At 36.2% G+C, this 24,088-nt stretch overlaps 1 protein-coding gene across 1 annotated transcript; it reads right to left on the bottom strand.

Annotated features, from left to right (window-relative positions):
- Positions 1–4,740: 4,740 nt before the first annotated feature.
- Positions 4,741–20,999, bottom strand: scn4bb (sodium channel, voltage-gated, type IV, beta b). Its single transcript, XM_056458341.1, has 6 exons — positions 20,737–20,999; positions 18,975–19,383; positions 11,531–11,694; positions 8,688–8,910; positions 8,428–8,557; positions 4,741–6,422 (listed from the first exon to the last, which is right to left on the bottom strand). Exons 2-6 carry the CDS (start codon positions 19,069–19,071, stop codon positions 6,338–6,340), a joined length of 699 nt encoding a protein of 232 aa, XP_056314316.1. The 5' UTR covers positions 19,072–19,383; positions 20,737–20,999; the 3' UTR covers positions 4,741–6,337.
- Between the last annotated feature and the right edge of the window lie 3,089 nt (positions 21,000–24,088).

Below are 24,088 nucleotides of genomic sequence, written 5' to 3'. Positions count from 1 at the left end.
ATGCTAAATTAGAAGAGACTATCTCTGTTAAAGGCATTCTCCACAACCTCCCCATCATCCTAAATCTCTGCTCAGATGGGATGGCGGGCCACATCAAAGATAACCATGGGCCAACTTTGGCCCACAGGCCCTAGTTTAGGCATCTCTGGGTTTAGATATTGAGAGAATTGTATTCAAATTCAAATTAAATTCTTAGCTTGCACATTACTAATTAAACATTTTATTTTATATAAATGTACAGTTGGATGTTTATTAAAAATCTTTAAGGAACATGTTTACTAAATATTCAATTGATTTTTGGGATAAAAAAGCAAGCAATTTTTTTTTATTAAAACAAGTCTAATAGACGTCTAATACATGTCTAAAGCTAGACATCTTGACTAAAACTAGCATACATTTGGGTTGTCAGTGAAAATCTAATACATAATACCACCCCAAAACTCAAATGTTGAATCTGCACTGTAAAGCCCAACAATCAAATGGTTTGTAGCAATCGGTTTTCTCAAACTGTTTGAGTTGCCATAACTTATTGGGTTTTACAGAACTCAATTGGTTTGAGTTCTCTTCATTTATTGGGTTTTACAGAACTCGGTTGGTTTGAGGTCTCTTCATTTATTGGGTTTTACAGTGCTCTATGGTTTGTTGCAATCGGTTTTCTTAAACGGTTTGAGTTCCCTTAACTTTTTGGGTTTTACTTTGTTTATTTGATAATTGGTCAAATAAATAAATTTTGGGCAATTCTTGGACATAGATTTTCACTGACAGACAAAATTTAGCCTCATTTTAGCCTAGTCATCCAATCTAGACGTCTATTACATCTCTATTAAACACAGAAATGCTTGGGTGGCATACTATAGCCAAAAATATACAAAAAAAAAAAAAAAAACTGGTTTTGTTTTCCAGGGTCACATTAATGGTGTTACATGAGATGATGGCTACTGGACACACAGTATACATTTCTATTACAGGTCTAAGTATAAATATACCAGATTTCTGCGAGATTGTTTTTGTGCTCTATAGTTAATCAATGACTAAATCTGAATCAAGAGTTCATCTACAGATCTAGAAGCAATTTCAATTCTTACAATCTACACTGTTCATCTGGAGCAAACTCTTTTTGGCACTGAAAGCAAGCTGCTTCGTTCAAGGAAGACTTGTCCTGCATCACCCAGTATTCACAGTAAAATCAGTTATTGCAACATTAAGAAAAAAATGGTAGATTTCCTTCTATTACCAACCTGCCTAAAATACTGTATATCTCACTAAATAGAACATTTCACTAAAAGAGGTAACATCTTTAAATGTGACATGAGAATGTGCAATCCATCATTTAGAGATGACGTTAGAGCTCTGTAGATTCAATAAAAGATTGCTTGGGCATTTTGTTTGACTTCAGTTCTAATCAAATGAACAGACCTCACCAGACACGCTTGACGTCAGTCCCTTCTCTGCTCTCCACTGAAGTCCCTGAATCCTTCAAATGAAAGTTTGAAATGCTTTTTAGCTGAAAACATTTGAGACCTATAACCAGTAATGTCTCGATTATTAAATCTGTATTTACATGAGATATACTTTATTTAGTTATTTTATATGACTGCGTGATAATGAGTTTATTGCCTTTAAATATTGCATTTTCAAGATGTCAAAGGGTGAGGTGCATTGTTTACAGGTCACAGTATGTCTGCTTGCATCATAAGATTATATATGTGTATATATATATTTTTTGTTCTTCAGTTTTTGGTATTCATATTTTGTTTAGCATGGAAATCAACCAAGCTATTTTGCACTTTCAAAGCTGATGCTAATTATGTTATGTGATACTTTTGTTTCATTGTTTCCGTAAAAAAGCATTACATATAATGTTTCTACTGTTATAGTCAGCCGTGTTTCCCTAAAATGTCTGGCCATTTAACACATGCTATAATGCAGTGGAAATTATTTAAAGCAGCATTTTCAGTGTTTCATTCAGGGGTTTCTCTAAGGGGATACTGATTTCTATGGATTGTCAAGTATCATTCATTAGCTTGTATGTACTAACAGTTTGGTGGCTTTTGCAGCGTTTTCTATTTTTATTTGTTGATTTCTTTTTTCTGTTTTATATATAATTTTTTTTTTTACATTTATTTCTTTTTTGCATCAGAATGTTCTGCATTGTTTTGTTTTGTTTTTTGTCTCGCCAAAAGGTGGCGACAGAAGCATTAACAGGCACCTGTGTTTCATTTTCAAGCAAAAACGCTAATGAGGTTTATGTTGAACTGGACTCAAGACTGTTAAAATAAGACTGAATTCTCCGTCCACCATCTTTCTTCCATTCACATACCGCATTAAAACATGCAGTTTCTTTGACCAGGTATGTCTCGATCAGTGAACATTATAACTCACTAGTGTCCTGTACTGAAAAAAATTCTTTAACCTGCTGAGCTTTCTAATTTCTGCCGGGTGGGAGAAAAAAAATGGAGTGATAGGAAAATATACATTTATAGCTTTTGCTTTCCCTCGCAAAGATGTTGTTCCATAAACACTTCCTGTTCACTTCATATATGTAAACCCTGCCATTTTTGCCAGGATTCTTCCGTATTTTAACATTCGGTAACACTTTAACAGTACATAAGTTATGATGTATTTTTATGTAAACTAAACATTTATTATGAATTGAGTTAATGTATGCGCTAATCATGAACTAACTTTAACTACAACATGTCTCGCATAAGTTCACTTGTTAGTACATGTTGTTAATTAATATATTAGTTAACATTTAAGTTTCAGCTAAATGTAACCAACATGAACTTATGAGCTGTCAATGTATGATTATGTCATGACTTTACTTGGAGGGGCGCATCATCATTCACTCATCCTTAACTACTCATCAACTCCTGTGTTTAAACTGTTCATGTTCATGTTGATGTTGACTAAACACTTTTCTATTGTTTTTCAGTGTAAACTCACTAGACGGACGTGGATAAAGAGTTCATAAGTAGTTAAGAATGGGTTATTGATGTTCCCCTCCAAGTAAAGTCATGACATAATTATACATTAACAGCTCATGAGTTCTATATGGTTAAATTAAACAAACTAATGTGGTAATTAATCTATTAATTAACAAACAATCATGTACTAACAAGTAATTAAGGTAGTCGATACTCACACATGAACTCATGTGACTCATGTTGTAGGTAAAGTTAGTTCATGATTAGAGCATGCATTAACTCATCATTAGTTCATAATACAGTAATGTTTAGTTTACATTATTCTTGCACTATTATTGTAGTGTTACCTAACATTCTATCCTGCTATCATTCTATCATTAAGTATTCTGCCATATTTCTCTGACATTTTTTTTTCTTGAAAGCACATTGAAATTAATATGAAAATGTCTACATTCACTTTCTTTCCATTAAAGTTGTACGTCCATCGTCGCCCTTCATATGCAACATGACATTTACCCTGCAATAGAGTTTCTGAGAAAAAGATTTCATATAATTTGTAATGTTTGCCAATTCTGCAATAGTGATATTGAAACTATTGAACATCTTTTTCTTCATTGTAATTTTGGGGAATTCTTTCTGGTCTGATGTGGGCAACTGGATAAAACAATACATTTCAATGTTTCCTTCTATTTGCTAGGACATTGAGTACATTTGAACAACAAAGATGATGACTTAACTGCAAATTGTTTATTTATTTTACTTAAATTCTTCATTCATAAATCCAAAATTTTGAAATTGATTGTCTTTTAAAAAGAGCTTGCCACCTAGGTAGAGGCTTTAAAAATAATGAATGGCAAGGCTAAACAACTGTATGATTTGTATCAAGATTATGGTTTTATTTAACCCCTTACAGAGTTTCTGTTTGATGTCTGCAGGCTATGTTAGTTTTTTTGTTAGGCAAGGCAAGGCAAGGCAAGTTTATTTATATAGCACATTTCATACACAGTGGCAATTCAAAGTGCTTTACATAAACAGGAATAAAAGAAACAATTATAAGAGAAATAAAAACAAACATAAAAATGGTAAGAATAAAAATAAAATAAAAGCTGATAAAATGTGTTATAAAAGAATTAAAAAGAAGAGAAAAACATAGTAGTCGGACGTAGCACAGTGCTCATTCAGTAAAGGCACAGCTAAACAGATGTGTTTTCAGTCTTGATTTGAATGTGCCTAATGTTGGAGCACATCTGATCATTTCTGGAAGCTGATTCCAGCAACGAGGGGCGTAGTAGCTGAAAGCCGATTCACCCTGCTTTGACTGAACTCTTGGGATTTCTAATCTATTTGATCCTAAAGATCTGAGTGATCTGTTAGGTTTGTATTCAGTGAGCATATCTGTAATGTATTGAGGTCCTAGGCCATTTAGTGATTTATAGACCAGTAATAATACTTTAAAATCTATTCTAAATGTGACTGGGAGCCAGTGTAAAGACCTGAGGACAGGTGTGATGTGCTCTGATTTCCTGGTTCTGGTCAGAATTCTGGCCGCAGCGTTCTGGATGAGCTGCAACTGTCTGACTGTCTTTTTGGGAAGGCCAGTGAGGAGGCCATTACAGTAATCCACCCTGCTGCTGATAAAAGCATGAACAAGTTTCTCTAAGTCTTCACTGGAAACAAAGCATCTAATTCTTGCAATGTTTTTGAGATGATAGTATGCTGATTTACTAACTGCTTTGATATGACTATTGAAACTCAGATCTGACTCCAGAGTCACACCAAGATTCTTGACCTTATGTTTTGTTGTTTGACCCTTAGAGCCAAGGTACGCATTCACCTTGAGAACCTCATCTCTGTTCCCAAACGCAATGACTTCAGTTTTCTCTTTGTTTAACTGAAGAAAGTTTTGGCACATCCAATTGTTAATTTCATCAATGCATTGGCAGAGGGTGTCAATGGGGCTGTAGTCATTAGGCAGTAAGGCTAGGTAGATCTGAGTGTCATCAGCATAGCTGTGGTAGGAGATTTGGTTCTTTCTCATTATTTGGCTCAGAGGGAGCATATAAAGGTTGAACAGGAGTGGTGCCAGAATCGAGCCTTGTGGGACTCCACATGTCATGGGTGTCCACCCTTGTTAAGGTATTTTATACATTTTTTTGTTTATTTGTTTTGTGTGATTTGATGGCTTTATATTTGATTCATTGTATATCTAACATGTCTCAGTCAGCTTGTGAAAGATTGTTGCAATTGAATTTGGCCTAAATTTTTATGTTTTTGAAAGGCAAAAAAAAAAAAAATATATATATATATATATATATATGCAACCTCAGAATCAGTGAATGCATGTATAAGCGTTAATTGATGGACGAGCTCTGTATGATAAACTAATCTCAGATCAGCCCCTGTACACGCCATTTAAAGAGGAGCTTAAATGCGGGACACTTTGGGATTTGGGTGTGTGTTCAAACAGAATACAAACAACAAATACACTTAATAATATGTAAACAAGTCCATCTTGCATGTTTTTTTTTTTTTAATTCTCTTAAATGAGCATAATAAACAATTACTAGAGTAATCAAATGCTTTCATTACAGATCAGTGTATTCTTACAGTGACACCTCTGCTATTAAACAAGTGAAGAGCAGCAAATGAATCTCTCGTTTTGCTTTGTTTGACAGATGTGTGTAAAGAAGTTGTGTACAGAAGCTGATCTGGGATCACTTTATAACACGGAGTGCGTCCAGGAGAATCCTGGCAGAAACGGATTTTCCTATCACAGTTTTTTTTTTTCCCACCCTCACATCCCTTCTGGGTCTCCGTACTACTACAGATACTTTTTTTTTTAAACTGATTGCATTTTGACAAACAAGACCCTTGCTCAAAACAAAAAGTCATCCCAAAATATTAATCTACTTGTGCTGAACTCAGTTCCTGAATTCAGGCACCTACATGAGGCCACGGGCCCTTCACAGTTTTACAGTCCAGTTCAATGAACTAAATGAATAGCATAGCTACATTTATCCCTGTCTCAAGCAATATTCGAAGAAAATATTTTCTTTTTCTATCATAAGAATAAATACAGCCCACAGATTCAGTGTGGGCTGAGAAACTAAAGTGCATGAGGCTGCATGTGGTGCATATTTAAATGCATATATAAATTTCAATATATGCAGAAATACATAATGCCCTTTTGTCATTCATATCCGTGTTTGCGAATGTTTAAAATGAGCCGTGTGAACAGCATTGAAATGTACGAATGGACATTTTTTAAAGTTAGATTCATACTATCATTGCTCATGAAAACAGAAGCATATTGTGTTTCTAAACACGGATGTGAATGAACAGCGAGAGCACGGCATGATGGCTGATCCATGTATTCACGTGCATGTGTGGTTGTGTTTGGTTGCACGCTGTCATGCTTTCTTTGGTGTAGATTTGGAGCCCGACAGACCGTTCTCTGTGTTATCAATCCCTGAGGAGGTGACAAGGCACTCCTTACTGAAAAAAGAAAGAAAGAAAGTGAAATAATGAGAGACACTATAAATTTAACAGTAATAAAACATATCAGATATTTTACAATTCATTTAAAATATTGTCAGCCAACAGTATTTTGATTCACCTTTTGCTTATTTGGCACAAGTAATTGACACCTCGCAAGTAGTTTGACTGACAGGACTATCATAATGCCGATATTCTGTGGCTCCATCACTGTGTCATTTTATCCGACAAGCAAAGCAGTCAGACTAACCAGGTGTAGTTAGAGTTATATCAGAGATTAACACAAAAATGTTGGTGAAAATGTGGTCATATGGGACTTACAACAGCAGGTACCCAAAAGGGATTCATCTTTTTTTAAACTTAGAGAAGTGAATGATACAGATACGCTTGTGTGGATGGATCACCATCAACTGTCAACCGATGGTCTTGTCATTTGCTGAATGGATAACTAGAAAACCCTCCAACTGAACTAATCTTATCTGTTATCAGACCAGGACAGCCCGTGTAAAGTTTAGTTAATGGAGTGACATGACAATATATCCAGCGAATACCTGAAAACTCAGAAGATGACAGGTGAGATGAGCTAATCTAAATTGCGTACCTTGGATACCCAGATAAACAATTAATAAATCATTACTTCCTCTTAGTTCATAGATGAATTATAGTTTTGTCTTGTTTGGGATGCCACCGTTTGCGAGTGTTTGTGAATTATGTCTTAGGGAATTGATGTGATCCAAGAGCTGTGTAGAGATGATGCCAAGGTATCCATAATCCTTGGCTCGGCCGTATCCTGAGCAGAAGCTGTGGTGGTCATGGAGTAGTGGAGACTTGCTGGCTATAGCTTCAATGAATTTCAATTTCAAATTACTCTCACATCTTGAATATTTTCCTCATTTGCATATTGCAGACCTACACTGACCGGCCACTTTATTAGGTACAATTGTCCAACTGCTGGTTAACGCAAATTTCTAATCAGCTAATCACACAGTAACTCAGTAACACAGTGACATGGTCAAGACGATCTGCTGCAGTTTAAACTGAGCATCAGAATGGGGAAGAAAGGTGATTGAATTGACTTTGAATGTGGCATGGTTGTTGGTGCCAGACAGGTTGGTCTAAGTATTTCAGAAACTGCTGATCTACTGGGATTTTCACGCACAACCATATCTTGGGTTTACAGAGAATGGTCCGAACAAGAGAAACTATCCAGTGAGTGGCAGTTCAAATGCCTTGTTGATGCCAGAGGTCAGAGTAGAAGGACCAGACTGGTTAGTGCTGATAGAAAGGCAACAGTAACCCAAATAACCACTCGTTACAACCGAGGTATGCAGAAGATCATCTCTGATCCAAAATTGGACAATAGAAGATTGGAAAAACATTGCCTGGTCTGATGAGTCTCAATTTCTGCTGCGACATTCGGATGATAGGGTAAGAATTTGGTATCAACAACATGAAAGCATGGATCCATCCTGCCTTGTGTCAACAATATAGGCTTGTGTGGGTAGTAGTGTAATGGTGTGGGGGATATTTTCTTGGCACACTTTGGGCCCATTAGTACCAATTGAGCATCCTGTCAACGCCACAGCCTACCTGAGTATTGTTGCTGACCATGTCCATCCCTTTATGACCACAGTGTACCCATCTTCTGATGGCTACTTCTAGCAGGACAATGTGCCATGTCATAAAGCGTGAATCATTTCAGACTGGTTTCTTGAACATGACAATGAGTTCTCTGTACTCAAATGGCCTCCACAATCACCAGAACTCAATCCAATAGAGCACATTTGTAAGGTGTACCCTAAAAAGTGGCCAGTGAGTGTATGTCTGCTTCTGTTTGAAATCAGTGTCATTTTTCTGAAAATTAATTTACCATTTCCCTGGCGAGTGCACAAACTCATAGTGGAGCATCATGGCTGATCCTGAAAGCTTGTCGGACATAGACAAGGATCGGGCCATTGTGAAGGGTCAATAGAGTAAGAATTATAGTAAGTTGTTATAAACTCACTTTTTTTCCTCCATCTTTGCGAGAACGAACAGGGTTAAGTTCTTTAGCAGCATGAAGGTCATTAGAAAAGCGATGAATCCACCAACACAGGAGGCGATGATGATGGTGAGCGTGTTATCGACCACCTTTACTGAGAAAGCGATAGCAAGAAAAAAAAGACAAAACAAGAAGAGAGTAGAGTTATTTTAATAGTGACCTTGAAATGTACTATGTGAAATATGTGTTCATCCTCCCTCACTCCCTCTGCCCACCACACTTACGTTCCTCTACTACATAGAGAGTGAAAAAGGCGCTATGATTCCTGCCCTTCTCTTTGGGGTTTTTGCCGAAGCAGGTGTAGACGCCTGCGTCCTCGAATGTGACATTCCAAAGCAGGATAGAGATGTTATTTTCTTTACTAGAGCCAACATACTCCACCCGCTCACGGTAAATTTGCACCTTATTTGGCTCCATATGATCAGTTGGAATCACAGAATCTGCCACCTTATTGAAAAAAAAAGAACTGTCGATAATAAAGATTAAACTGGACATAATATGTAAATTCTGGCTCAAAATGTATGCTTTTTTTATCCTAATATGCCATTCTACTTAACAATATCATTAACGGTCTTCACCAATGGTATGGAACACCATGACTTTAATGCTACAGTATGCACAGATGTTTTAAAAAACTTTTATAGCTGCCAACTAAAAACACCACACTGATGATGATCTTGGAATGGATCTTGCAGCGTCACTGAAAAACAAGTCAATGCAATGATTCCTATGAACTGTTCCCCTTCCACCTCGTGCGCCCTTGAAGGCATACAAAACCAGCTCAAGATGAAGAGAGGCTTTCTATTTATACTACATCTAATCAATGTTAGACTCACATTAGAAACAGTAACTCACTTCAAAAAGATGTTTGAAGGGACTAACCTTTTTGATAGCATTTTGTAAAAACTTTTAATAAAAACTTAGTTTTTAAAATTGGCAGTCAATTTGACAAAAAGTATGTTTGCTCCACTGCAACCAGATGGCCAGGCCAGCTATGTCCACTAAACTTATTTTCACTATAAACAATATTTGAAACTCAAGATGGTGCCAATTGTATTTGTATGATCACACAAACATGACCGTCTGTACAAAGTTGTCATAATTTATGTGAGAACTGTAGTTAACTGTTTAACCCATTTTTGCCCAATTTTTTAAAAATTGTTTCATGCATGTAGCCTTGTTAATAGTGTCTTATACGAACATGTTTTGCATTTATTTTCTCCAGGTTTTTGATTTGTTTCAAGAAAACTGTATTTGAATATGCAGCAACTATAGTTGCCGGTGGACAAATATGTTGTAAGAACCATTCAATGTTTGAATAGGAGGAGAACATTTGGCATTTTAACTCAAAACATATGCTTTCAAAAGATCAATTTATAATTATAAACACATTTATTATGTTTAAAGTTAGAAAACCATTTGATAGGAACCCCCCCCGAAAATGATCTATCAAATAATTTTATGAATTTGAAACTAATCCATTTGTCTTAAAGTGAATAAGCACTTACTAGTTTGCCCCAACAGACTACTGTGTATCAAAAAGATGAATGAAAAAGTCATCTATCCAAATATTTTCAGTAAATCTCACTACAGACTTTTGTAGACATCTGACAGAAATAGTCAGACAGCTTAGTAACAAGTAAAGCTGCTAATTCTGCTTGTGGAGTTGTTTAATGATCCTGGTGAGTTGAGATTTTGAGAGATTTATTGAGTTTTCAGTTGAATTCCTAAGGCCATGTCCACAGGTATTTTTGTAAACAAACATTATTTCTCAATTTTCTAGAAAAAAACCCTGACAAAAGTTTACAAAAATTTGGGTTTCAGTGACCTGATACTGTGTTTTCGTCTAGAAAAGCTGCAATTTAGACAATACCCATGTTTGTGTGGACAACAGGGCCTAAGGTTGCATCTGAATTTGGTTGTAGTTTTGTGTTTTTCTTCAGTGATTTTGCTTTTTAACAGCAGGAGTTCATTATTCTCTGTTCAATCAGCACGTTAACAATGTTCCAGTGTTATTTTAACTCTTTGTAGGAGTTGGACCAGTGGGAAATGTTAATTTTACTCAGAGGATTTTGCTGTGTATCAAATCGTGTTTAAAAAAAGTCTACCTTAAATAAAGCTATCAGTTAAATGGTAAAGTTATGTTTAGATGGGGTATTATGAAAGCAAAACTCATTAAAAAAAACCAATAACTTTAACACATTAGCCCCTAATTCCACATGATTTATGTACGTACAAGGTATTTGTCCACCAGGCAACTTTAGTTTCCACTTGAACATTTGACAAAGTATACAAAAAACTATAGATCTCTTGAAAGATTTATTTTGTTGAATCTTCATGATTATGTTGATATACATTTTTGACCAAAAAATTATTTTTTAAAAATGCATTTATTTGGGAGTGTTTGCCTCCGTTTTGGACAAGTAGACAATTATTCATAAAAGCACAATTCAAACTTTGAACTTTGGCAACTATAGTTGCCGGTGGGCTTGACCAAATATATAATAAAGCTGACTTTTTTGTATTATTTTTTAGGGGTTTTTCATGTTTAATTGTGATAGGACAGTGGAGGTAACAAACAGGAAAATATTGGAAGCAGAGAGAGGGGTCGGCAAAGGACCTCAAGCTGGGAATTGAACTCGGATCGCCGTGAGCACCATGGTGCTATTTTTCAGCCCACTTAATCACTAGGCTATTGGCGCCAACTTTTAAGCTGAATTTTTTTCACGTTCTTCTTTTTTTCAGGCTGAAATTATATTAAACCTAATAATACAGGTTTTTGCTTGTTTTTGTGATTAAACCACAAATTATCAAAGGTTTCGCTACACTAACCATCGTTTAAGCATGATATTTGTTATAAAAATAGTAATCAATACCCATAAAATGCATGGTTACTACACTCTTCCTGCAATAAGCTTAACTGTCTTAGGGTTTGTTGGTAAGAACATGGTTTGAACGTTATGTTTTTGTGATTATGCTATTCGGTGCAAATTAGGCCTTTTATCCTTATTTTACCATTTAACATCTATTAATGGTGGAATAAAGTATTGCAGTATCCCATGATTACCTTCTGCATAGTGCCATTATCATTGAACTCCCATTTGAAGTATAGGTTAGTGATCCCAATACAGCTGGCATAGGTACAGGGCAGAAGGACTGTGCTCCCATTCACAGCTTCCAAGAAAGGCACCTTGCCCGTGTTCATTTCCAAAGCATGAACACAGCACACACCTGAAACAAAAAGACAAATCAAAACAAAACAAAAAGTAGATCAGCAAGGTCAGACATACTGAAATACTAAACTAACATACACTAAATAAAAATAAAGAAATAAAAACTTTTGTTATAGATAATTTAACAGATGGTTTGACCATACAAACTCCTAGTTACCAGTCCATGTTCTTGTCTTCTTAACCATCCACTAATCATCAATCTTAATCATCAATAATCCCCACTTATTTTGAGAAGGGTAGTCACAGGGTCAGCAGCCTTAGTAAAGAAACCCCAAACTTTCCTCTCCTCCAGCTCTTCCAGAAGGATCCCAAGATGTTCCCAGGCAAGGTCTTGACTCAATGCAATTCAGTAACCCCAAATGAGTAGAACACAATCGAGGACTGTGACAATTCCCAGTATGGCACAGCTGGGGCCACACCCTGGAGCATTTTGTTGAGTCTTTCTGCACAGGATCTGGGCAGGCACAGTTCAAAGAAGCAACATGTGTCCACCCTCCAGTGGGCCTACCACCTACAGAAGGAGCTTGTGCAATGTGGATTGGGTGGTGATCGAAGGCCAGGGCCACAATGATCTTCTCATTGAAGCTAAACAGGGATGAGCCTGGTCAGTACCTGTATGGGAGACCACATGGGAAAACTAGGTTTCTGTTGGAAGTGGTGTTAGTGAGGCCAGCAGTGGGTGCTCAGCCTGCGGTCTGTGTAAGTCCTAATGCCCCAGTATAGTAAAGGGGACTCTATAAAGTCAGTGAGCACCGTCTTTCGAATGAGATGTTAAACCGAGGTCCTGATTCTCTGTGGTCATTAAAAATCCAATGGCACTTCTTGCAAAAAGCGAGGGTGTAACCCTTGTGTCCTGGCCAAATTCCCTGATCATATTGATCATGGCCTCCCCAATCATCCCCATCCACTTAATTGGTTCTATCACTGTCTCTCACTTCCCCTATAGCTAGTGTGTGGTGAGTGTACTAGCACCATTGTCCTGTGGCTGATGTCACATCATCCAGTTGGAGCTGCACACTGGTGGTGGTGTGGAGAGACCCCACTTATGATTGTAAAGTACTTTGGGTGTATGACCATGCAATAAATGAGCTATATAAATGAACACTACTTACAACTAGTTACTTAGGACATGGAAACTGGTACTTAGACATGGAATACCACCTCATTGGGAGAGAAGGAGTATGAAATTAAGGGTTTTAATGGTGGTAATAGACAAACCAGGTTGTGGACATCAGAGGTTGACCACCTTAAATGGGTACCAACAGGCCAAGCATGCTGCTGCCCAGGTGGTTGCTGAGGCAAAATCTCTGGCCTGGGAAGAGTTTGGTGCCAAATGAAGGGAAACAGTTCTTCACCAACATTGTTTATAGTGGAGTTGGGGAATCGTTGACCTTGACTGGAGATGTTGTCGGGCACTGAAATAATTTGAAGATCCGCTTAATCCTGGTGACATACCTGCCTTTGAAGAAGCAGAGAGTGGGGAGGCAGAAGTTGCCTTATTCATCACCCAATTGGAAGCCACTGAGATAGTTTGCAAGCTCCAAAATTGGATGAGATGGGGGTGAATAAGATCCATCAACGAGAAGGTGTGTTCCAACTACAAGGGGATCACAGTCCTCAGCCTTCCTGGAAAAAATCTATGCTAGGGTACTGGAGAGGAAAATCCGGCCATAAATACAATCTCAGACTCAGGAGGAACAATGTGGTTTTCATCCGGGCCCTCACTAGAGTTCCTGAGAGTTCATGGGAGTTCACCTGATCAATCCACAGACTTGTAGAAGCACTTGTAGAAAGCTTCCAACCTGTGCCTTGTAGCAGTGTGATAACATCTGTCCAGTCTCTGTATGACTTACTGCTGCATTACGGCTGTAGGTCAGACTATCTTTTTTACCAAATTTTATTTTATTATTTCCCTTAAGTATTGCGCATTGAATGCTGCCAACTTTTGAAATATATTTGTTCACATTTAGTGTTCTGTACAGTCATCATCTCAGCACTCAGACACATATAAATAAATAATGCGGAAATCTTCTTGAGACTAACAAGAGAAGTATCAATAAATAAAAATAGCTGAGCATGAAATCTTAAATGTAACAAGTCTCAGACAATAAAGCAATGTGTCACAATGCCAAAAATCACAGGTTCAAAGCGGACGCAGAACTGAAAAAAAACTATTTTCAACTATGGTTAAAATGTCTACTAAAATAATAAATATTCTGTACACAATTACATTTATAATAGTAATATATTAAGTAATGAATGAATACATCCAAGTAATAAATTGATCATTAAAACAAATAAATATTATTTCTTTATATAAATATGACAGAGATAGCAAATGAAGAGACACCCCTCTCATTACAAGGACAGTTCTGTAAGTTGTTTTCTACCATTCAGAACACAGCTGATTGTGGAATTTGAATATGTCAGCATGTGGTTTCGCAAGGTTCATATAACAGCTTTTCACATTTCATATGTGGTTCTGCAGAGATACTGTTTCATCCGCATAGCAGCTTTTTGGTCATCTATATTTAACTTTTCCATGTTTACCATGTTTACTATATTGTTTTTCACTTCAAATTAAACCCCAAAGAGGTCATTTATTAATTAATAACTCTGTAAATAATTTATTAATTAGTTTGTTGACATGCTTTGTACAGTAGTAAAAACTGCACACTGATATATACACTCACCAGCCTCTTTATTGGGTACACCTATCCAAGTGTTCTTTAAATTTACTTAGCCAGTAGCATATTGCAGCAGCTCAATTCATTTAGGCATACTGACGTGTTCAATGTGATCTGCTGAAGTTTAATCGAGCATTAGATTGGAAAAACATTATTTACATTAAACATGGCATGGTTGTTAATGCAAAACTGACTGGTATTACAGAAACTGATAATTTATTGGAATTTTTACATATAACCATCTCTAGGGTTTACAGAAAATGATCTGAAAAATAGAAAATAGCAAGTGAGCAGCAGTTGCGTGTGAAAATGCCTTGCTGAAGTCAGAGAAAAATGACCAGACTGATTCAAGCTAATTGAAAGACAACATTAACTCAAATATCCACTAAATAAACAGCAAAACAAGATCTGCAGAAGAGCATCTCTGAACACACTTTGAACACATCGTACCTTGAAGCAGATGAGCTACAGGAGCAGAAGACATTATCGGCGACACTCCTGACAACTTAATTACTCTAGTTTGATCTGATGTGACTCTCTTTTGCAGCAAAATTCATATACAGGGTAAGAAACTGGCAGAAACTATATGAAAGCATCCTGCATTCCATCAAAAGCTGCTGCTGGTGATGTAATGGTGTGAAGGAGATTTTATGTCTGTTTCAACATGTCTGTGATGTCTTTTTGGGCCCTAAGGGAGGCTTTTAAGCCGAAATGCATTGGCATTTATTTTATTTCATTAAAAGGTTCACCTTTTTTTTATTACAAGTGTTGCTGGAGTTATTTTTTATATATTTGCATATTGTCCACACACCTTGTATGCTGGTTGAGTAGTCCAGACCTTCCCTTACCACATGTCTCTTTTAACCAAAAATCTTTAAGAAATGTTTCCACCATCCTCTTGAATTTATTTCATACAGTAAGGCAAAAATGCTTAAACAAGGAACAAGTTAGGTTTACCTAATAAAAAGGTAAATTAATAACATACTTGTATACAGCCACAGCCATATCACCTCAAGACCGCTTACTCACTGAAGCTAAACAGGGCTGAGCCTGGTCAAAACCTGGATGGGAGACCACATGGGAAAGCTAGGTTGCTATTGGAAGTGGTGGTAGTGAGGCCAGTAGGGGGTGCTCAATCTGTGGTCTGTGTGAGTACTTATGCCCCAGTATAGTGAAGAGGACACCATGCTGTCAGTGAGCGTCGTCTTTCGCATGAGACATTAAACCGAGGTCCTGACTCTCTGTGATCATTAAAAATTGAATGCCACTTCCTGTAAAAGAGTAAGGCCAACTTTCCACCACTGACCTTTACCAATCATCCCATCCACCAAATTGGCTCTATCACTGTCTCTCCACTCCTCCAATAGCTGGTGTGTGGTGAGCGCACTGGCGCCGTTGTCCTGTGGCTGCCGTCACATCATCCAAGTGGATGCTGCACACTGGTGGTGGAGTGGAGAGACCCCCCTCATAATAGTGAAGCTCTTTGGATGCATAGCCATACACAATAAATGCGCTGTATAAATACACATTACATTACAGTGCTGTACATATAACTTTTCAACTTTATCTACAAATTCGTTGTTGTATACTGCATCATTCCATGTAACCAATAACTTGTGGTGACCTTACAAACACACCTGGACTTCTCTGATATCGTGTGTCCAGAACTCTGTGTGTGTGTGTGTGTGTGTGTGTGTGTGTGTGTGTGTGTGTGTGTGTGTGTGTGTGTTTGTGCGTGCGTGCGTGCGTGCGTGCGTGCGTGCGTGTGTGTGTGTGTGTGTGTGAGTGTGTGAGAGAGAGAAAGAGAGAAAGTGCTGCGTTTACACAGCTGTGTACTTCGTCAAGAGTGTACTTCGTCAAGAGAAGTTGCATGACCAGTGAAGTGGTCCTTTAAAGGTAGCCTTTCATAACATTTTAAACCAAGCACACGAGTGATCGTGGAAACACTGCATACTCATTGTTGACTTATCATGTTCTCTGTAAGAGATACTGCACTTCCGTTATAGTAAACTTCTGCTTTACCACAGAGAAACATTTTATGCGCACGAGACAGGAGAAAACAAATCTGAGTGCAATAATTACATTTCAATATTTTATATTTATTTCGCAATTAACCTTAGGAGGCATAAATATTTATCTTTAACCCATTCACAAACTAAACACCTACCCATTTCAAACGAAATGTGAAGGAAATATCCTATCCAATACATATTGAAACACACAAGGCCTACCAAAGTCATGCTTTAATAATAAAACACTTGCTTAACCCTCCTGACTTTTTCTAAAATAACCCTAACATTATCAGTAATTAACCATTTTCTATTGTCCTATTTTATTGAAGGCTGTGCAGTTGAAGTCAGACTTATTAGCCCCCCTAAATTATTAGCTCCCCTGTTTATTTTTTTTCCCCAATTTCTGTTTTACGGAGAGAAATTTTTTCAACACATTTCTAAACATAACAGTTTTAATAACTCATTTCTAATAACTGATTTATTTTATCTTTGACATGATGACAGTAAATAATATTTGACTAGATATTTATCAAGACACTTCTATACAGCTTAAAGTGACATTTAAAGGCTTAACTAGGTTAATTAGGTTAACTAGGCAGGTTAGGGTAATTAGGCAACTTATTGTATAATGATGGTTTGTTCTGTAGACTATTGAAAAAATATAGCTTAAAGGGGCTAATAATTTTGACCTTAAAATAGTGTTTAAAAAATTAAAAACTGCTTTTATTCTAGATGAAATAAAACAAATAAGACTTTCTCCAGAAGAAAAAATATTATCAGACATACTGTGAAAATGTCCTTGCTCTGTTAAACATCATTTGGGAAATATTTAAAAAAGAAAAAAAAATCAAAGGGGGGCTAATAATTCTGACATCAACTGTACATATTATGGGCACAACGATTGTCTTACAGGTCTGCTATAAAACCATTTTTATATCAAATTACAGGCACACACTGGCACACACATGTACACTTCAAAAAAACACCCCAAACACAAATGCACAAAAATACAAAGTTTTCATTTTAAGAATACGGTCTTGCTTGAAACCTTCTACATCTATTCAAGTACCTTTAGCATTAGAAAATATAAACCTTTACTTTAGTCAAACCGAGTGGTGCACACTAATTAAAAATAGTTGAAATACTGACCACAGACAAGATATAAACTCTAAGCTTATGGTGAATGAGTAAGTTGTTTCTTCATGAAATAAAGATCTGAGAATTGAAATTAAATTTTTCAGCTTTACTTTTGAGTTTTAATAAAGACGGGTAATTTTTTAATCATAAGATAATGAAATACACTACCTGACAAGTCTTGTCATTGATCTCAATTATTAGAGCAACAAATAATAACTTGAATGCTAGTTGATCAATTGGAAAAGTGGCACAAGATAGATTTTTCCAATGATTCTTCTGTTGAACTGCATTCTAATCATCACAAATACAGCAGAAGACCTACTGGAACCTGCAAGGACCCAAGGGGGTGTGCGAGAGATCAGCAGAGTGGATAGCAACATCAACAGCCTGAGGTATCAAGAGATTTGTGCTGCCTATTACATTACAAACCCCAGGAGAGGGCAAATCCTTTAGCAGGACAGCGCTCCCTCTCATACTTTAGCCTCCACATCAAAGTTCCTCAAAGCAAAGAAGGTCAAGGTGCTCCAGGATTGTCCAGCCCAGTCACATGACATTAACATTATTGAGCATGTCTGGGGTAAGATGGAGGAGGAGGCACTGAAGATGAATCCAAATAATCTTGATGAACTCTGGAAGTTCTGCAAGAACGCTTTCTTCGCCATTCCAGATGACTTTATTAATAAGTTATTTGAGTCATTGCAAAGATGTATGGATGCAGTCCTCCAAGCTCATGGGAGTCGTACATAATATTAATTCTTTTCCCACTGCACCATGACTTTTTATTCTTGCTGTACATTATTTCTGTTAAGTGACAAGACTTTTGTCGAAGTAAAGTCAGACCTTATTGCCCAAGTTAAATAATTAAAAATCAAGACATGGTCATATTTTATTTTGGTAATCTAGAGACCTTTGCTTTTCATATTAGCCACTTCTGATACCAAATGATCAACTAGAAGTCAAGTTATTATTCATTGTTCCTAAAATTTGCATTTGTCAGGTAGTGTACAATATTCTATGATGAGCCATAGATCAATGAAATATACAATATTCTACAATAAATCTTTTAATAAAACGAGAAAAAAAGAAACTTCTTGAGTCAGATTTGGAACAACATGAAGGTGAGCAAATTATAACTCTGACCGCAGTTTCCTTTGCGTAGCTCTGTCCCCGGGGGGATATATGCCTCAGAAATTTGAGCCTGTTATCTACTGCTGACTTTACACACCACACCAACACTATATTCTACTGTACGGCTTCACTGCAGTGCAACATTTTGGGGCTGGATACATGCACATGTATCTGTGTTCAGGACATGAGAGAGCTGCAAAGACATTGCAAGCTCTGCATTCACTTCTGTTCTTGTCTGTGGCCGTGTATGTTGCAAGTCTAATGGTAGCACACATCCACATATACTTTTGCTTTGTACTAAAGGAGCGACTTACCAATGATGAGTGCAAGCAGAAGACAGGACACGCTTCCTTCTGATGAAGCTCCTCTACTTCCTCCTCCTCTTAGACGCCCTCCGCTCCGTGACACCATCCTGATCTTGACTTTTTTCTTCTTTCCTTTTGCTGTGTCCACCAGCCCTTCTCAGCAGTTCTCGGTACTTTCCCAGAAGTCTTTGTTCCTGAAGATGCTGCGTGGGTGGCAAAGACTCCTGACTTCTTCTTGGCAGTTGTGTACTAGATCAAACTGTGCTTACAGTTTTTTACATCAAGCGTAAGACTCCTCCTGTCAAAGGCCTTTCCAGGTCTCAGAGGTCTGGAAGATCAGGGATCTGCTCAGCGGTGAAGATGAAGTTTCAGAACTCCATTTGGTTCAGTTGTTTGGGTTATTCGTTTGCCCTCTGACCTGTAAAAAAGAAAAGTTTGAGGGTGGCAGTTCCTATCAATTAGTAAATCTTTGCATAAACAATAATCACACATTAACTATAATCAATTTATAACCTCACCAAGAGGGATGAGCAAACAGAATCCAGTTTAAAATATTGGTTCACGTCAAAATTAAAACTGTCATCATTTATCGAACATCATGTTGTTCCAAAACTAAAGTTACACTTATTTAACAACACACTTTACATGCCAATTTGCACATAACAGCTGCACATATAGCGTTGTATATAGTAATATCCCTGTACATACACTTGTCAATTTGTATATTTGCATTCACTACTTAATTCTATTTTTAAGATATATTTATTGTCTGTTTTTGTCCTGTCTCTGTAAACCTGTTGCACAGTAGAAGCTCTGTCATGAAAACATATTCCTCATATGTGTGAACATACCTGGCAATAAAGCTCTTTCTGATTCTGATAACGTTAATCTTCTCACAAGTGAAGATATTTTTATCAAGTCTGAGCTATTCTTGTCCCTCCATTTAGCGTCTATTTAGCCCATTAATAAACTGAGGGGAAAAATGTCAATGAATATATATATATATATATAAATTATCAATTGATTGGTTAAATGTGATTTCTCTGAAGAGACGATTGTTTTAAATTATCAGTACATTTAATTTTAGGATTATATTCCCATATAAACATTGATCAGCAAATGTTTACAATATTTTTATGTGGTTATTAAAATATTCAAGCTTCTGTAAGAAGCACTGAGGTTTGTTTTTGCACATAAATCAGGTATTGTTGATCTGTGTTTTTATATGAATAAAAAATTCAAATTAATTCATTTTTTGAAGCAAGATGTGTCCCAAAAGACTTTGACTGATTTATAATCAATTTTAATATTAATATTATTATTATTATCGTCATTACATCATTATAAGTAATTTATTATCTCTAAAATCTCCAGATATTTGCATAAATAAACTTTCAATGTAATATCTCAAATAATTGTATTCAAATATTTTTATATTAGGGTGAATAAATGATGGCAGGACTTTCGTTTTGGATAAAAACAATAATATTAAAAGTAAAACTAAGATTTGCTGAAATTATGTCATTAGAAAACAATACAACTACATATACCCTTGTAAATATTTCAAGTACAAAGAAGCCTAAAGGAAACGACATATCTTGGTTTTGCCTGCAGCTCCCATAAAGATGAACACACTGAACTTTTCCATTTAAGTCCTTAACTTATAAATGTGCCTCCCCGACTGTTAAAAAATCGAATATGCGCAGCTAACAGAAAAACTGTATGCTTGGTTGAGTCAGCGTGTGTGTGTGTATGTGTGTGTGCGCCGTACCTCTTTTGAGCAGGTAAATCTGTGTGTCCTGTCCGGAGAAGCAGAGGGCATCAGTCCGCAGAATATGCCGTACACAAATCCGCAGTGCTTTGGTCCCAAGCCTGCTCAGACACACAAGCAAACACCCTCTGCCATACACACAGACACACACACACACTCTCACCGACGCACCTTGTGAGAGACACACACTTAGTCCAGCCGCCGGTAAAACACAACTGAAGAGCATTGAAGCACTGGAGGTCTGGGGACAAACTGCAGCGAGTCTGTTCAGCAGCAGCCCCCCCTTCTCTCTCTCTCTCTCTCTCTCTCTCTCTCTCTCTCTCTCTCTCTCTCTCTCTGTCTGTCTGAAAAATCGGCTAAAATCTGGCTCACACTCAACTTTTCCGCTCCTTGGCTGAATGCCTGTCCCTCTCTTCCTTCCTTCCCCCCGTATCTCTGCTCTCTCTCTCTTTCTCTCTTTGAGCTGTAAATGTGGGTTCAGGTTGTTAGGCGGTGTTATTTGGGGTCCAGAGTCTCTTCTGCATTGCAGTTTTTGGAGAGGCAACAGTTTCTGACAGAAACAGCAGGGTCCTCCGGCATTACATATGTTGGGATACCAATCAACTAACAGTGATGGAGTGACAAGAGTTTGTTTGACCCTTTACAAGAAGAGTGACACGCGCGTCACGGTCCCGTGAAACACACATGAATGAATGTGAATAAACGGTTCAAGCATGTCGTGTGTGTTCCTACAAAGTGACAGCGACTTTGAATGTGTGTCCATGTGCCTCTTTTTCTTCACATCCATGAAAGACGTGCAGAAGTGAGTTTCGTATGACTCTGCATTTCTCAACCCCACCCCCTCTGGTATTGATAATAGGCTGCACCAGCAGTGTCAGGTTTTTCTGGATCAGGGCGATCGTCATCTGAAACCCACCGACTTTCTCTGCTTGGACATTTGTGTGACTCCTGTGATGTAACTTGTGTACTGCGTGAAAAGGGACGCAATGCTAAATGTTATAGGCGAAGAGCGAGATACATTACTCCTTGAGTGTTTTAATGAGGTAGCTATGTGCCAAAATGAACATACACTGGGAAAAATATAACAAAAAAATCATGACAACAAATGTATTGTTACTTTAAAGGAACACACCAAATTTTGGGGGGGAATTATTTTTATCTCTCCAAAAGTAAAACCTTTTTTAAATTCATTCAGCCGATCTCTGCGTCTGGCAGGAGCACTTTTACATTAGCATAGCATAAATCATTGAATCGGACTAGACTGTTCGCATTTCGCAAAAAAAAAAAAAAAAGTTTTAATAATTTAAAGCAAGTTTTCATTTTCAGTCTGTCTTAATACAGTGTAACTACAGAATAAGCAAGCTTTTAAAATGACCGAAACACTTTCTTTTTACAATTTTTTAACAAGATGCTAATGGTCTAATCCAAATCAATAGTTTATGCTAAGCTAAGCTAAAAGTACTTCCGCTAAACCCGGGTAAAGACTGAATGGATTACAAAACTGTAAAACTAAACTGTTTAACTCAAGTGAATCTTTTCCAAAAAGGTGGTGTTCCTTTAAATTATTTTGATAAGTTAATCAGGTTTAAATACAAAGTTTAACTTCGTATTTTTATGTCTGTTGAACTGATGTAAGTTGAGATTAGCAAAAAAGGTTAATTTGATTCAATAAAAAATTGAAGACAGCAGGAATTTTGTAGAAACAGACAGTGTATGGTATTTTTAGTTATGTTAAACAGAGAACCAATGATTTGTTATTTACATATTGAAAAACAGCACAAACAGTTCCATCAATAGATAAGACATACACACATATATATACATACATATATATATATATATATATATATATATATATATATATATATATATATATATATATACATATACATATATATATATATATATATATATATATATATATATATATATATATATATATATATATATATATATACATATATATACATACATATATATATATATATATATATATACATATATATATATATATATATATATATATATATATATATATATATATATATATATATATATATATATATATATACATATACACAGTGCATAGCATATACTAGTACGCCTCACACAAATCTCTCATTTAATTTAATATTTTCTAGGATGCTTTACAATATTTTATTTGTGCATATACAATAGTTTAGTCAGTATACTGAAGCCAAGTCTGGAGCTAATTTAACAAAATAACTTACAATAATGGTTCATTATGTTAGGGAAAAATATGAAATAACTTTTCAAAAACAGCTAAAATTTTGTAGAAATGTTGTAGTTTGTAATGTTTTTGCAATATTTTGAACTCATTTTAATGTATTCTCTTTCCATTACTAAAGATGTGCCTAAAATATTATTTTAATAAATATATCTGTTTAATAAATTTGTTTTGCTCAAATGCACCAATATATATAACCCATATTCACTGAGAAATGAATACAAATATTAATTTTCAAAATGGGGTGTACTCATATATGCTGAGCACTGTATATATTCCATTTCTAGCTGATTGCATATCTATCTATCTATCTATCTATCTATCTATCTATCTATCTATCTATCTATCTATCTATCTATCTATATATATATATATATATATATATATATATATATATATATATATATATATATATATATATATATTTGTTTACTTTTTTATTTATAATTATAATAAATCTATCTTTTATTATTTCATTAACATGCTTAATTGTTTAATCCACAACCAATAACTAAAACCATCTGAGAAAGGAATGTTAACCAGATCTGGCACAAACTAAGATACAAGATAAGGATAAATAAAATAAAAGGCAGGAAAACAGAAAGGGTGGGAAGGATCTAGTTGATCTGGGGGGGAAAGAGCATGATGCAGTAGAAAAATGCCTGCTAGTTAGTCCTGCTTTTCTCTTTGGCCCAACATATCTACCTCTGCAGATACAGCTCTACTTGATATGCATAATCTTTTTTTTCCCTAAATAGGCTCTTGTTTGAGCTCATTCTCTGAAGAATGCAAACCAGACACAGACATCTTTGCCTCATGCCCATTTGAACATAAGAGGTAGAAGAATGATGCTGCAGCACTAGATTGTGAACTACATTTTTGAAACAATGATTGTGTCATGCCAACAAATAAAAATCTGAAAATGACTGGTGTAAACGCTTTCAAACATTTAATGTCAACAGCTAAATATTTGGCAAATAGATTGTTTTGCAAAATAAATATAAATACTCGTTCATAATTTATGCAACTTTATGTTGTTCAATTTTTTTATCTCCGAAATTGTGACATTGAAATTAACTTTCACTTTTGAAGATATAGTTTAGT

Source organism: Danio aesculapii, chromosome 5 (genome assembly GCF_903798145.1).
Source record: "Danio aesculapii chromosome 5, fDanAes4.1, whole genome shotgun sequence".
NCBI lineage: Eukaryota > Metazoa > Chordata > Actinopteri > Cypriniformes > Danionidae > Danio > Danio aesculapii.
The sequence above is the reverse complement of the archived record's forward strand: the minus strand, read 5'-3'. Positions and strand labels throughout refer to the sequence as shown.

What these genes read in the sequence shown, in the direction of transcription:
- scn4bb (XM_056458341.1), bottom strand. Translation starts at nt 19,071, where the DNA reads ATGGTGTCACGGAGCGGAGGGCGTCTAAGAGGAGGAGGAAGTAGAGGA. An exon ending in ATAATGGCACTATGCAGAAG is followed by an intron (nt 8,911 to 11,530) that starts GTAATCATGGGA and finishes TTTTTCAATAAG; the next exon opens with GTGGCAGATTCTGTGATTCC. An exon ending in GCAAAGATGGAGGAAAAAAA is followed by an intron (nt 6,423 to 8,427) that starts GTGAGTTTATAA and finishes TTCTTTTTTCAG; the next exon opens with TAAGGAGTGCCTTGTCACCT.